The sequence below is a fragment of the Lagopus muta genome, chromosome 1 (genome assembly GCF_023343835.1).
Source record: "Lagopus muta isolate bLagMut1 chromosome 1, bLagMut1 primary, whole genome shotgun sequence".
Classification (NCBI taxonomy): domain Eukaryota; kingdom Metazoa; phylum Chordata; class Aves; order Galliformes; family Phasianidae; genus Lagopus; species Lagopus muta.
Genome location: NC_064433.1, coordinates 175,550,330 through 175,566,429, shown reverse-complemented (window position 1 = coordinate 175,566,429; position 16,100 = coordinate 175,550,330). Strand labels below are relative to the sequence as shown.

Below are 16,100 nucleotides of genomic sequence, written 5' to 3'. Positions count from 1 at the left end.
TGGATCCATCTTATCACAGATAAGTGATAAGATAAGTGATGGATCACACTTAAAAGATGCAAATGGCAATAGCAAAGAGCACATACTTTTCCACCACAGTACCGATATTCCGGCAAGCTTCTTCAGCAGCCTCTCTGAATGCAAAGTCAGGATGGGCAATTTTCACAAAATCAGCCTGACGCAGTAAAAGAAGAAAATAATGAGTCATGAAATCATATTAAAAAAAATTAATTATAAACAAAGTTGCACTTGAATAGTTCTACTTAATGCTTATTGATACGGTTCTGTATAACCTATTTGAGTAATTTGCACTTTTTTCCCTCAAAAATAAATCTTACTGAAGAACTGTGCTAACAAGTTTTAAAGCAGACAGTGAGTGAGTCTTTCCAAAAAGATCTTTAATCTACATACTTCTTTAAACTGTCTTGGTACAGTTGACCCCTTAGAGTGCCAGTCCAAATTGCTTCTAGGTAAAATTCTGCAAGGAGGATAGGCCATCTTTGAACATACACACCTGAAAGCAGCTCACAGGAGGAACCAAGATACCTTTAACTCAGCAAAGTAAAAAAAAACTATGACTCCTAAATTCTAACACTAAGGGCTTCAGTTACGTATTGACTGATTAAGAGGAAATAGTTCATATTATAAAACAGTAGAGAAAAGAGAATGAGTGTGCAAGTACTTTCAGGAATCACAGAACCATGGAATGGCCTGGGTTAATAATAATCATCTAGTTTCAACCCCTGTCACAAAACAGGTCTTGAAAAGAACAAGGAAAAAGATTTGAAAACTGAAACCACGAGAAATTCAAATATGAAAACCAAAGGCAAAAAATTCAATGAGATATTATTTATTAGCAACTGATTTCAGCTGGGAATGCTTTCTACAGATAAAGAGCAACCTTCTAAAAGATACATTTTGTACAATTTCTAGTGAGCAACAAAGAGTACATGGCAAAACTCAACATTTTGTGATAAAAAACCTAGTACTGTAATTCTGCAGACATCAGAAACTGCAGTCTAAGAAAACAGTTGCATTGTGTTAATAAAAGGCAACAGTATTTCCAACCAACAAGTTATGCAGTCCCCCATCTTCTATAACGTAACTGATGCTGGAAAGTTTATGTACTGATATTACCAGCAGAAATAGTAAAATACTACTCTGATTTCAGCTCTATTTTTCTTGTCATCGCTTCTGCACTGCTCCTACATCTGTCCTAAAATTAGCTGGACAATTTGACAGGATTTGCAGCTAACTATATTCTGTTAAAGCCTTTGTAATTAACTTTCACTCAATTTACTTTTCAGTCTTAATACAAAACTTCACAGAGCTGATCTGCAATTTACTGCCATACTGAAAAATGTGAAATGAAACAGAACAGCGTAAGGTGTAAAGTCAGTCAGTTCAAAAGGAATTGTTTAAAATAGTAATAAAAACTAACTTACCAAATCTGCTACTCTGCACAAAGCATCTGAAAGCTGATCAAAGATCATTACAATCTCAGGCCCAGGTGGTGTTGAACATGCCTTCTGAACTAGCTGTTCTGATTCTTGCAATGCTTTGTCCTGTGCTTCTTGAAATCCTTCTGGACAACTCAGTTCTGGAACATCAAACAGACCCTGCAGTGCAGAACAGAACAGAAACACATCGCTATCACCTTCCTTGTTTTCTGCCTCTTTGTTTCAGTACGAAATTTCCACTGTGAAATGTTACCAGAATGATCCCTCCGACACAAGTATCCTAGTAGAGCTAGTAGTCATAAAATCAATTAACATCAGTCAAAGATAGTGGCATCATACACGAACATCTTCACTTTCCAGCATCACCCTTCAAAGAACATCCTCACTGGAATTCTTTCAGCCAAGATTCTTCCCAGCAAATGGAAAGAGTTTGATATAAAACCCACACAAACTTCTCCTGTTCCATCCTGTAACTTGCTGTACTGTCCTTCCTTCAAAACAGTTTTCTTCCTTCCAGAGCACAAACACGTGACAAATAGTAAGTCTTACATTCTGAAAATAGGGAAAATCATCCCTGTGAAGCAAAAAGACCTATCAAGGAAAGTGAAGAGTAAAGGGGGGTGTCAAAATAGCAAATGAATGTCTTGACCAGGCGTTCCAGGTACCAACAGAACAGAGATCTCCAGCTCATGAAATGAGCCCCAAGCTCTGGAAAAAGATCTCAAGGGAATGACAGGCAACAACTCAAAAATAATACGGTATGAACAGTTTTGCTCCTGACTGTTTTTTTATCAAGTCTGTCCATGTCCCACAATTCAGGGTAAGTACACTGAGCATACTGCACTTATTGAAGAGAGTTAAGAAGTTCCTGCTGTGGGTCACACAAAATTGTTAACACTACCTGCTAGGAAAGTCCTACAGTACAGAGCCACAGTAGGAAAAAACAAACAAACAAAAAAAACACCTCTAAAAAAGATAAAATAGTAACTCTAAAAGCAGTACACTACAACTCCCTTTGCAATTGCCCAACCACAATACAAGCATCTCTATTTATGGCTTGTCTGTAAAAGCATATGTTCTGAAGAAGCATCATCACAAATAAGCATTTGTGACATTCTGAGCTGCTTTGTTCTATTCTATTCCTGTTGCTAATGCAATCACTTTTTCATAATACTCTTAACACAAGTTGGTCACCCTAAGACAACCTTTTTTTTTTCACTTCCCATGTTTTCATTTGTTATATGGGGACAGGAACCAGACAGCAATAGAGAACACTGGAAAAATATATATATATTTATGTGTATGTCAACAGATGCACACGTATGCATACATGAATTACAGTGCCCTTCAGTAATGTTTGTTGTATAAGACTCAAGGCCTGGCCGCTTTAGTCTGCTCCAGATAGTTGAGGACCTCTGCTCTGCAGATCCTGAGAGCTCAGGACCTTGTGCAGCCCAGAATCACCATTTATCCTTGGCAGTGAGCACACAGCTCACTGATGCCCTCTGCAATTAGAAAGCATCTCCTCTTCGACGCAAATTAGCTGAGAAGTTCCTCTTCAACATCATACAGAACTAAACATAAAAATTAGAGGAAAGAAAAAGCCTGGTGCAGTTTTGCAGTTTTCCATATTCTTCGCCTATGTGATTGCATCGCCTCTTTGCTATGGCATCTGCATTTATACCCTACGCGTTTTAACTTCTAAGCAAGCCTGTAATAAATACTTGTACTCCTACAGAGCTCTTAAGCCTCTCCAAAGGCCAAGAAAATACAGAACCCTTTCTCTAGAGCAGGCAAACGCACAACATTTAGCTGGATCTTTTCCTAGAGCAAGACCTTTGTCAGTGCACTTGCAAAGGGAGGGGAAGAGATGAAAAGTGTTTCTCAAACAAATGCTACACTGTCAACAGCAGTCAGAACTGCAATAGTGGCTGAATCGCTTAGTCCCAGTTCAACAGTCTCACTGCTGCAGAAACAGGTGATTTGGAGAACCAACACCTGGAACTCACAGGTATTTGGCATACTCAACACTGGTGAGGCCACACCTCAAGTGCTGTGTTCAGTTTTTGGCCCCTCAGTACAAGAAAGGCAGTGAAGCCATGGACTGTGTCCAGAGAAGAATAATGAAGCTGCAAAAGGTTGTGATCACAAGTCCGATGAGGAGCAGCTGAGGGAACTGGGATTGTTTGGTCTGGAGGAGATTCAGGGGATACCTCATCACTCTCTACAACTGCCTGAAAGGAGGTTGTGAAGAGGTGGGGATCAGCCTTTTCTCCCAGGTAACAGAGAATGGCCTCAAATTGTGCCAGGGGAGGTTCAGGTTGGATATGAGGAAAAACTTCTCCGAAAGAGCTGTGAGGCACTGGCATGGGCTGCCCAGGGAAGTGTGGAGTCATCGTCCCTGGAGGTGTTCAAGAACCATGTGGATGTGGCAGGGAGGGATGCAGTCAGTGGGCACGGTGGATACGGGCTGATGGTTGGACTGGATGATTTTAGTGGCCTTTTCCAACCTTTATGACTCTGTGATTCTGTGTATCTGCATGCACAGTGCCATCAAGACTGCCATCCTATGCTGGTCAGGAGCTTGTTCAGATTCTTAGGATCCTCATAAACAAACCTAACTGACTCATCCTAAAAAGAAATACATCAGAAAGCCTGAGTGTCACCCACCCAATATATAATCTTTGCAGTGAGCCACTTAACGTTACGAACAGTACCCACATACAGTGATGGCAGCTAATTCAGTCTAATTCCAAAGCACTGCTGAAGAGCAGGACACAATACTGATAAAACAATATACAGCCAAGCAGCAGCTCCGCACACAAGGCTAAAGACACAGGGACACAGGCACACAGGCACACAGGCACACAGGCACACAGGTACGGCTCCCTCCGCCCAGCACCCGGTTTCCTCACATACCGGAAGAGGCCGCAGTTCGGCCCCGTGGTTTCCAACACGCCGTGCACGCAGCGCGCACCTCCCACACCATGTCCCGCATCCTCCAGCTTCCGCGATCGGCGCAGGCCCGCCGTCCCCTGCCTTGCCCTTGCCCTTCCCCTGCCCTGCCCTGCCGCCGCTCACCGTTTCCCTGCCCGCCGCGCTCCTGCGCTGCTGCTTCGCATCGAAGGCGGCACCCACGGGGCACCAGCTGGTGCTGACGGCCCGCCGTCCCGGCACCCCGGCCGCCCGGCCCCGCAGCGCAAGGCCCAGCGCCGCAGGCAGCGCTCGCCGGCAGCCGGCCAGCATGGCGGAGCGCGTTAAAGCCGGCGAGGCGCCCGGGAGCTCGGCTCCGGGCACGGCCGCGACCTCTGCGCGTTCCGGCCTGAGGCGAGGAGCGGCGCTCGCGAGCGGGAAGCGGAGCGGGAAGCGGCGCCTCCCCTCAGCCCGGCCGGCCCCGCGCTGCCTCCCCGCGGCCGTGCGTTGGAGCTGAGGAGAGCGGCTTAGGACGCCCGACTGGGTCAAGGAGGAGTTCAACGCTCTTTACATTTATGCTGTTTCTGTCGTCTCGATCCGTGTTTCAACAGATGGGCATGAGAACTGTTTTGTTTTCTGCTATATTCAGATGGAATTGGCCAGCGGAAACTTTATTGGGGTGTACTGAGGGACACAGGCATATGGCATTAATGGATAGAACAAACAAAACATGAGACAGGAAATAAAATAAGGATTAATCTCTAAAAAAAAAAAAAAAAGAAAAGAAAGAAAAGCAAGGAAAAGTACTAAGTAAACCAGCATCGAGTTTGCTTGCAGGCTGGATGTGGCTCTGGGCAGCCCGGTCTGGTGGTTGACAACCCTGCATATAGCAGGGGGGTTGGAAATAAATGATCACTGTAGTCATTTACAACCCAGGCCACTCTATGATTCTGAGTTTCATAAAGAACCTCCACCACTTTGAACAGTAAGATTTGGGTGAGCAGAAATCAGACAACAATCCACTCAAGTCACAGATTAACAGCGTGGCTTCATGCTGTGAGTTCCGGCATCTCAGAGGTGCTGAACAGGAGGAACCCTGTGAAGGTGGTATCATCATCAGCATCTGCAAACAGCCCGTTGAAGCTCTCTCCTCGGTGAGCCTGCAGCCACACCTCATCTCCTGCCCGTAGCTGAAGGATGGCAGCTCCCGACGCCTGGTCCTCAGCACCCTGGTATCCATCCATGGTGTGCAACATCTTGATCCCGTTTTTGACTAGAGCTACTCGGACATTCCTCGAGTAGACAGTGATATGGTAGGTGAAATAGTAAACACCAGAGAATTTGCAGGTGAATTTGCCGGTAACTGGGTTATAGTCATTTAGGCCATTATAAAGCACCTTGTCGAACTTGATTGGGTGACTGTGGGGAGGGAACTTGGTGGCAGCTGTAAGGCCTACACTGAAAGCACTCCTTGGCAAAACTGCTGGGGCACCTGTGTTTCCCTTGTCTCCTCTGTCTCCTTTCAAGCCTCTCTCCCCCTGAATTCCCGGACTGCCTGGTGGCCCCAGATCTCCAGTATTACCTTTAGGACCCGGATTACCAATGGGGCCAACTGGCCCTGGCAAACCAATTATTCCAGGATGTCCGATTTCACCCTTTGTCCCTTTTGGACCTATGGGCCCAATGTCTCCTTTTAACCCCTTTTGTCCTTGCAGTCCCAGCTCTCCCTTCTGACCTTTGTAACCCACTGACCCTATAATTCCTTTTGGTCCTAGTTTCCCAGGTCGTCCTCTTTCTCCTTTATCTCCTTTGTTCCCCTTCTCTTCAACAGTTCCATTGGCTCCTAAGTGGGAAAACCAAAAGGTCCAGTGGATTAGTGAGTCAAAACATGAGTTTCAGCACACAAATGTATGTGTATGTCACCACTATATATACCGTGCTCACCACATGTACAGTGTTTCATACAAGTGAGTTCAGAATAAAACAGAAAAGCCTGCTATTACAATAGAAGACAGGGGCCTTTGCTGAAAGCAACAAAAATAAGCTCAAAGAGAGGAAGGTGTGATTAGTCTACAGGCTGCTGATAGCACTGACAGCTCAGATCATCTCATGTACAAACAGCATCTGTTCAGACCCATGTTCTCAGCCTTTGCTATATGTGAGGAAGACAGTTTGCAATTTCGTCAGAGAATCTACTACTTGAGCAACACACAGATCTTACTTGCCATGAGTTTATATAGTTCCTACATGATGGGACTTTGTTTGGGTTACCTAGATTGCTGTTGAATTGCAACTAAAAGCTTTCTGTATTGGTATTTGCTTTCACATGCTCCATTTATTCTTCATTCACACTTGGAATGAATCTCAAAGCTTTTGAAAATCCATCTGTACAAAGTTTTGCAGAGAAAAGCCTTATATTTTGAAGGGCACATTAGCAACTGATAGACGTAAGTGCTAGAAGATGCCATAATGTCCATACACTCAATCAATCAAAGCCAGAGTCTGATCATTTCTGTGTGAAAGCTTGTGGCTTTTGGTATTGGGAATAATACTGTATGTAAAATGTGAACTTTACAGTTCTCAGCTCAGAGTTGAGAGTATTTGGCAGCAGCAACGAAGTAAAACCATGAAATTCTGTGGTTAGCCTCTTGGAAAAAAAGCACAACAGATCCAACAGGCCACTGACATGGGAAGAGAAGATAGCTCTGTAATGCTTAACATTTATGTTTTCATGTCTCCCTCTCCTTCCTTCTAGTAGACTGAGGAAATGTCTGAGAGCTGTAGAGCAGCCTGTAATTACTCCCATGCAGTGCATATTCCATGGTGTATTTCAGAATTATCCTAAGGATTTTGGAGAACCTGGGTGCAGTATTTGGCAGATTTCAATGCTTTTGGAAATATAAATTGTCTATGCACGGTTACTCCAAAAGGTGCATAAGTCCAGCATCACCAAGTTTCTGAATTTGTGTTCCAACTTGCACGATGTCTCATTGCTTGCTTTTATTCACAGATCATCAGGAGACTTTCTAGATGTGTGTAGTTTGGCTAAGCATGTGGTGTAGCCATTTTCTAGACCTTCATGGCTTGGGCTGTTGGGATTATGGAAAAGTTTGTGGTTGCTGTGATGAGATAGGAAAAGCATCACAAGAATATGGGAAATGGGATCTGAGGTGAGATGCTGGTTTTATAGAATGCATGGCAACTCTTGTCCTGTGGTCGCTGGGGGCTGCTTTAAGCCAGGATGCTGGGGCTAATGCCTCATGGGCATATATTTTAAAATACTGCTGAAGATGCTGGCTTAACTCTGGGCTGTTTGCATGAGGTGTGATTACACAGAGGCATGGAAAAGGTGCAGGAGATTAGAATCATGGAATTATCCCAATTAAACCCAAATTGGAAGGGACCCACCTGATTGATCTTATTGAATAACAGGATCTACTGTATTTTCAGGTGTACAATTCATGTCTTTTGTAATTCTTTTTGAAGTACCTTTGCCTGAAGGTACATACATGCCTATGGGAGCTTCAGTTTCCTTGGATAGCTACAGATGTGATGTCTGCCTCAGCAGCTGACAAAGGGATGAGCAGTAGGAAAGGTGAAGTCATAGGCTGAGCAGATAAGTTATATGGCATCAGAGGCAGCAGGATAATTGGAGGGAGCAAATCTCTCTTGTACTGTCAGCCTCTACCCCTTCTGAAAAAAGGTTGCCATGGTTTTATGATTTTTGGTTATTGTATTCCACATCATAACATCATGTAGTGCACTAGGAGTTAAACTTTAACATTACATTGCTACAGCTAGAGTGTATAGCATGTCCAATGCTCATAAACCCACAGGCCACTAACAGATTGAAGTGCTCTGACCTTTTTGTCCTTTTTCTCCATTTGCACCATCTTTCCCTGGAGTGCCAGGAAGTCCTGCTTCCCCTGGTACAGAAGAAAAAACCAGATCTTCATTAAACAACTGTAGTACCAGAAAAAATGGGATTTGAATCCTTCTCTGATCATTCCTCTTCAAGTTTGGCTAAACAATAATGTAGTCATTTTATTCCTGACTTCCGGTGCATGCCACTGCTGAGGCTTTTATCTCATTGGGAGAACAGAAACTCTGCTTGGGAAGAGCACCTTTTTGAGACAGAGTTCTTAACATAAAGAAGGGGGATACTGAAGTATGTGGAGGAGTATGCTGGTCAACATCAATGAGGTGAAAACCTCTTGTCCTCTGTCATGGTTCTATGGTTTTTTTGGTTTTTTTTTTGTTTTTGGGTTTCAGTATTCCACATCAAAACATCATGTAGTGTACGGGGCATTAAAGTGTCACTGCCCCAATTCCAAGTACCTATCCCTGTACATTACAGAAGTCACGGGATCTGGCCCTTCCGGGTGGGGGGGGCGCTCTCTTGCTGCCTGGCAGTGGGTGCTGGAGGGTGCTTTCCTAGCCGTTCCAAGCTTTTTCAGGTTTGACTTGGTCCCGGGAACTCTCCCTCTCTCACCTTGTCTGATTTATTCATCTCAATTTCAATTAAATTGTATCTATTGTGTTATCTTGTATTCCGATATTATAGTAAAATAAGTTTTCCTCCATAGATTGTTGCCGCTGCTCTTTTCCTCCCTTCCTTCCTTCCCATTTTTGTGGGACTGAGGTGGGGGGGGAGGGCAGAGGCCTGTCGCCCCTGTCACAGACATAGATTGATCTGGTCAACTCCGTGACATCCTCTTATTGCCTTCATCCATGGAAGATGACATGGAAGATACCAGCAGGAAAAGGAGTGAGGAAGCTACTTTCAGAAAAAAAGCTTTACCCTAACAAAAAGCCTCAAAGTGAAACAGTGATTAACTGCCTCCAAAGAAAAGACATCTTAGTGGCTTTTGTGACTGTCGGTGGCTCAGAGCAGACAGTAAGCAGCAGGTAACTTTCTTACCCAAACTGTAAGTGCTGCTTATTTTTCAGCTGATCTAATTTATTGTATAGGCACACAAAGAGTTGTGGTGTACTGGAGAGGGGAGTGAAGGGGTGGCAACAAGATCTAGCAGAGGTTCCTGCCTGCACCATTATTGCCACCAAAGAAATGCAGTCAAATTACACCTTCAGCACTGATTGCAGCACTCACTTCCTGTGGAGGCACAGGTTTTCCTGGCAAAGAAAGTGATTCATTAGCTTCTGGGTTGTGACTGCACCAGTAACTCTATTTAGGTCAGGCATTTCCTTTGGCTTAAAAGGCACAGTAAAACATTGTAGCATATTTCAAGTTAATTTCTAGCAGACTGTTGACCTCAGTTTGTTTTGCGTACTGGGTTATGTGCTACACTGAAAAAAAAAAAAAAGAAGAAAAAACAACCAAAAGCTGTGATTCACAATCTGCAAGATCAGGATGGCAGAAGGGTTTATCTGATGAGCACAGTTTCAATCTGGATTGATTTGTGCACACAATAGGACTGTTCATGACAGGTTTATGCATTAAGCCATGATGCCCACTGTGTGATGCCACACAGTTGCTGACCTGACCAACAGCCTGTTGGGGGAAGCTCTCCTACCAAAATCTGTGAGCAGATATGAAGCAGATTTGTGTTTGTTCTGTGTTTCGCATTCTGGACTTGTGACATTTCTGATGAAGTGTTGTAAGTCCTTGTCTGCGAGTTCATCCTCTGGTGGATCCCTGGCCTTGATGATGCAGCATGGATGCGAAGGGCAGCCTTATCCTGAGGCTTAAATTACCACAGGAGTTCCTGTCTTCGGCCTGAGAAGGTTTCCTGTCTTCAGTATTATATGCAAATCTCTACTACAGCCTACTACAGCAAGCATAAATCCTACACTGTTTTTTAGATAAGGTCCTTCCCTGCCCTTCAGTGTAATGGTGCTTATGTTACAGCAAGTAGGGACACTCTGAATCAAGTCCTACAAATGTAAAATATTGGTATTAAATAGAAGTCTTCTTACCTCTGCACATTTCTTTTTACACTTTTTTTTTCTTTTAATTGAGCTTGATTTTTTTTTTCTGAAAGTATAGTTGCTATTTTAAAGATGCAGAAATATGTTTACTGGCTTCAAAATGCTTGAGCAGACCTGAAAATATTCCCTAAACAGAAAGTAAAGGCTTTCATTTTTGAATCTGTTTTTGTCCCTTGGACCTGACCTCTCTATTATCTCTATTTTGCTTTCATTAGGTCTTATCTCATATCTCCATCCTCAAACCAGAAGGTGATGGAAGCCTGAGATGTTTTCTGAGGGCTAGCTGGACTAATCTATTACTGCAGGGTGCCAGGCATCTTTGGGAAACTAATAGCAAACTATTTTGTACTTCCAACTCTTTGTGTTGAGCACAGTACCTGTGTCTCCCTTGTCGCCTTTTGATCCATCACGTCCGTCACGACCAGGTATGCCATTGTGCCCAGGATTGCCAGGAATGCCAGGATATGCTTGGGTACAGATATCCTGCTTTTGTGCTTCTTCTGTGCTGACTGCAATAGCCAGCAGTATAATCCAGCTTTTCATTCTTTAGAAAGGTTGAACGATCTTGGCTGAAAGATGTAAGAAAGGAAGAGTACATTTACTTAAGTCTGTGTGATTGGTTTTTTCCTCACATTTAGTTTGTGAGCCCAAAACAGTGTTGGGGAGGGAGGAAAAAGAAATGGGCTTTTCAACATATCTATTGTTTTGTTTTGTTTTATTTACAGGTCTCTATATAGCAGTAAATACCATCCTTGACACTACTGGGCTTTATTTCCAATAATAATTGAATGGGAATATCAGACATACCTTTGTCATATAGGTTCTGTCTCGTGTTTTCTTATACAGTGTGACCAGTGGAAGTAACTCTGCAAGGACTGTCCGTAGAGATACTGATGCAGGTAGATGGTGAGCAGCTGAAAATCACCAAAGCTCTGGGGAAGCTGAGGGCTACCCCTCATGTCCTTGGGATCTAGCCAGCAACCAACAGCTCAATACCTCCCACTGAGTTTCCCACTGTTCTGTTTAAACCATCAGAGTACTGACAAAGCCTAGATTTTGTGAATATGGTTGATCTTAAACTGTATTTCAAGATCATAATAAAAAAGCAGAATTGATCATCACACTTCCAGTGATTTGATTTACTCTGACCAACGAAATTCCAATGTCTGGCAAGTCCACAAGGAAATGTGCTGTAGTTGCTGTCCTAAGGCCTAGGTCACAGGCAAGATTTCAAGCCCTGGGGGGTTGATTCAAGTAAGAGTAGTGACCCTACACTCATACACAAGGATTCATACAATGTCCTGTTCCTTTAAGCTGCTGTTCAGCTTATATATAACACACAGGCACTCTGTCGTAATTTCTACATTCCCCTAGCCAGAGCAGCACTCACACAGGAGCTGCTTCATGGCTGCTGCTGCCTGACAGAAGCCTGTCTACAGCTTCAAGCTCACTCCTTCCATTCTGAAAGACTTGATAAAAACAGTACCCTATGTGTTTGAAGTCAACATACCCCTTCTCTCAGGGCTCCAGATCAGATAATGTTGGCCATTAATAACCCAGTATTTATCTAACAGCTTCTTAAGGGAAAAATAATATAACTGAGCCAGTCAGGCAGTTTGCAACTGAGAAAAAACAGGGCTTCCCCATCTACATTTCTTCATGACTCCTCATGTCTACAAGTTTGTACCTCTCGTCTCCCACGAGCTGCCTGCAGGAGGTGAGCTAAGGTGATTCGATCCCTTAGCTTGGCACAAAACAATAGCATTTGTTGCTGTTGTTGTTTCTTCTCTTTTATCACAGTTAGTCTTTTTCTGGGTTAATAAGTTGAATGACCTCACAAAGGGTCAGAGCTGAAGCAGAGTGAGATGAGGACAAAGATGTGAGGAATCAAATAAGAATTTTTTTGCAAAAGCAGATCTTTAGTCTAGTTCTCCCCCTCTCATTTAACTGTGCTTCATAAAATCCAGCTTATTTTCACACTTTCATTAGGGAGCCCTTGCTGTTTTATGGCTTTGAAGAGAGGTCCACTGAACAGGAATTGGACTTGCCAATTACTCTTTACAAGAGTAATCAGTGGGAAGATGTTAAAAAGAGGGACAAAAATGAAATAGCAACAAAATTAATTGCAAAAAATAGTTGCAACAAAATTAGTATTTTATTTGATGCTATTATCTTTAAATAACAAATGCACAGAAGCTTAGCCTATGGAGGTTAATGGTAGTCAGAATAAGTACATTTTATGTAATTGACTTTAAATTATTTCTTTCATGAAGAAGAATGTAAGGCTAAGATCAGTTTCCTTTTGAAATACTAACTAGGATTGTGACATTTCAAGTGACCATGTCAGAGAGACACCTGTATATATTCTCATTAACAACAATTGCACCTTGGTAGGAATATTCAATGTAAACATTCATTCAGTTTGTAGGGTAGGATAGCCCCACATTTCTAACACATCCTTTAATATTTCCTCCTGTTTTCCAAAATATTCCCAGTTTTGCAGCAGTTATGTAAATGTTGTTGGCGGTGCCTTTGCCAGCAGCATACAAAGTGGTGTTTGGTCACACACCAGCAAAATCTCTCTTCATCTGCTGCTGGTTTGTACCAAAGGGAGTTGAAAATACATCAAACTTTTGCTATTTCCGAACTATAAACATTTGCTGCCGTAGTCAAAGAAGTCTACAGGAAAGTGAAAGAAGTGCTGTATGGGATGCTGTTAACATATGAATTACCCCATGAGGAAGTCTGACAGTCCTTGTCCTCCCACAGAAAATTCCATTTCCAGTTGTTCAAGGTATTCTTTTGTGCCTAAGCATTTCATCCCCTTACACGCACTTCTCAGCACACAACAGCAATATCATCATCAGCAGCAGCAGTGTATATATCGTATCTTTGCTCTTACCTCATTCACTTTGTACTTGCAATGTTCTTGGGCATCTTTCAGTATTACATAAAAGCTTCCCGTAAGGGAATGCAGGCTCCAGATATGTGTCTTGAGGACAAGCACTTGTTTGGTCACTGAATTCTCAAAGGTCAGTGATTTCATTTTGAGAGCTGTTCAATAATTAAAACAGAGCTAAACTGGAATCTCTCTGTTAATTCCAATAGTGAGCTGAAGTGCTCTGTACTTCAGCTTTTGCCATGGTTATGTGAAATAAAATTGTTAGGATGAATCCATAAAGCTTTGATATGCCTGTTCCATTATACAAATGTGTTATTTAAGTTTGTAGGACAGAACACAGGTCCCATGGCGTTATTGTAGCAAAGGAAACTTACAAAGGTCAGTTAGCAGTTTGTGATGGAAGTAGGGACAAAAAGAATACAGAAATTACAACAAAATTAGAACTGTGAATGTGACATCACCAATGTTAGGTGATTATGGAAAAGAAGTAACAAGGATGAGTTAAGTAAAGAAATTGAATGGCAGAGCTTTTCACGTGTAGTTAGCAAGCTCTCCATTGCTGTTTGAAGGGTCGGTCATAGTTACAGCACCTCTGAGTTTATGACCCAAATTTGAAGAAGCCATAACTTGATGCTTCGGTGCATCTTACTGACATTACTGAAACTGCTGCTCTCTGAGGACTAGCAGGAAAGCAACTCAGTGTATCGTCAGCTCCACAAATGCCGATCATGAACAGTGAAGGGTGAAAACCATTAGTAAAAGGAGTTAATGATATAAGAAGTGGCCTCAGTTCACCCTGGTTGTGCAAGTGATTGAAAACCTTGTGTCCGGGGTGGTTCCTGCACTGCAAACAGCTGACGAACCTGGTCTGTCCATTGAACAACCTTTTAAAAAAGCCAGAGCACAGCTGAGCATTGAATGGTTTTCACTAAGATCTTCACCCCCACCCCGTGGTAATAAAAAATATTACAAGCTTTATGGTGAGAAAAGGTGCATTGTGCAGCAATTAGCTGCTCTCCTTGAATCATAGAATCATTGAATCACCAAGGTTGGAAAAGACCTACAAGATCATCCAGCCCAAGCATCCACCTACCCTATAGTTCTCACTAAACCGTATTCCTCAACACAACATCTGAATGTTCCCCTAACACCTCCCTGGCAGCCTATTCCAGCCTGACCACTCTACTGGAGAAGTAGTATTTCCTAATGTCCAACCTGAATCTCCCATGGTGCAATTTGAGGCCATTCCTTCTAGTCCTATCACTGCTTGCATGAGAGAAGAGGCTGACTCCCACCTCCCTACAACCTCCCTTCTGGCAGTTGTAGAGAGCAGTATGGTCTCCACTAAGCCTCCTCTTCTCCAGACTGAACAATCCCACCTCTGCAGCCAAATTAACCTATTTGCTATGCTAATGTGAAGAAATGAGACTACAAACTATGCTTTTCTCTTTACCCCTTAGACCAGCACTATTAATCCAATTTGATGCCTTTTTGTTGGTTTTATTGAACACAGAACCAAGAAGGACAAACGTTTCCATCAGCTGTTTTCTAGCATTCCTTGTCACAGAAAAGATGGCTCGGAAGTAGTTGTGCAGAAGCAAAAGGTCATCATTCATTCTTATCAATGCTGCACCTGAGTGGCAGGAAATGCATATATGGTTTTTTTAGATTGATTACTTTGATAATTACCTTTGTCAAGGCTGAACATGACAGTAGTGATCATGGGAAATATAGTTATTTTATATCCAACTGTATGACTGGGTATCTCCAAAGTCATAAAACGAAAAGCTTCACCTGATAGATCAGCTCTTGAAGAACTTAAAAGACAGTGCTAAGCAACTCCCTACGGAATTGGGCCTGAATGTCAAAACGTTAAATAAAGTGCACAAATGAGGTCACCATAGCCAGATTTCAGTTGTTAGAGACTTCTGAGGGACATCCTCTTCAGGAAGCCTACTGACCATGGCATTGTACTCCACGGTTTGCAGAAAGTATGTTTCTCAGCCATCCACAGCCTCACTCTGTGCTCACATTATGTATTTTGCTTCGATCCCTGAGCGTTCAACACAAACCTTGTCCAGCAGTGGCACTTGGAGGCCTGGAAATTGCCAGCTTTGAAGTGAACCAAGAACTAGATATGAAAGATTGAACATTGAAAGGAAAGGGATAAGTCAGCAAGCCCAACTAATTTGCTATCTTCTGAGTTCAGCAAAATGTTTTTCATGAAAAGATTTCAGGAAATCAGATTATTTTGTCAAAGCTATTGTGTCTCGGTGAAACCATTTTTTAACATGGCCTTGAGCAGGAAGGACATGTGCATGCCATTCAGATGTGGTCCCTTGCTGCGTCACAATGATGAGATACAGAAGACTTTTCTCCACTAGCCAGGGCAGCAAGCTGAACCACACACATCTACACAGCACGCCCTTTGGGTGAATCCTTTTCCTGGGATTTGGGTATTTTCCAAAGAAAACAGAACATAAACCTCCTCACCTAAACCACAGAACTTAAATCACCACCCTCTGTTTGCTACAGTTTTATTAATAGAGCAGCTGCATTTGCACTTACTTCCAAGGGTACTGGAGAACAGGCTGCTAGGACAAGGTAAAGTACAATGACAGTGGATGCATATATCTGGGGTCTTAATAAGGATGGTTTCTGCATGAACAAAGAAGAGTTCAGCCCCACAACTGGGTTCAGCAGTCTGCTAAAATGAATTCGTACTGGGAAGTACTGAAGTTGTTACTAGAAACCAACAGAAGATGGTGTGATATGTTTTTTCCTTTAAAATAATAAAGTAAATGGGACAGCTGAAAAACGCTTGCTACAACAGAAGAGATTTTGTAGCCAATGTAAGAAGTCCAGCACTTCTAAAA

At 42.7% G+C, this 16,100-nt stretch overlaps 2 protein-coding genes across 4 annotated transcripts in view; both read right to left on the bottom strand.

The window, feature by feature from the left end:
• Positions 1-4,779, bottom strand: part of LOC125688097 (mitochondrial intermediate peptidase) — a 67,423-nt gene extending 62,644 nt beyond the window's left edge. The window contains exons 1-3 of one of the 3 annotated variants that reach the window (XM_048933662.1): positions 4,542-4,779; positions 1,446-1,619; positions 87-175 (exon numbers count right to left, since the gene is read on the bottom strand). In XM_048933662.1, the coding sequence (XP_048789619.1) occupies positions 87-175; positions 1,446-1,619; positions 4,542-4,706 (428 nt within the window). In that variant the 5' untranslated portion in view covers positions 4,707-4,779. The remainder of the gene's footprint in view (positions 1-86; positions 176-1,445; positions 1,620-4,541) is intronic. The other 2 variants (XM_048933661.1, XM_048933660.1) reach the window with 2 other exon arrangements.
• A 215-nt stretch (positions 4,780-4,994) lies between these two features.
• On the bottom strand, positions 4,995-14,638 carry LOC125688111 (complement C1q and tumor necrosis factor-related protein 9A-like). The gene is made up of 4 exons (XM_048933704.1): positions 13,225-14,638; positions 10,700-10,891; positions 8,237-8,299; positions 4,995-6,216 (listed from the first exon to the last, which is right to left on the bottom strand). Exons 2-4 carry the CDS (start codon positions 10,863-10,865, stop codon positions 5,423-5,425), a joined length of 1,023 nt encoding a protein of 340 aa, XP_048789661.1. The 5' UTR covers positions 10,866-10,891; positions 13,225-14,638; the 3' UTR covers positions 4,995-5,422.
• Positions 14,639-16,100: the final 1,462 nt, after the last annotated feature.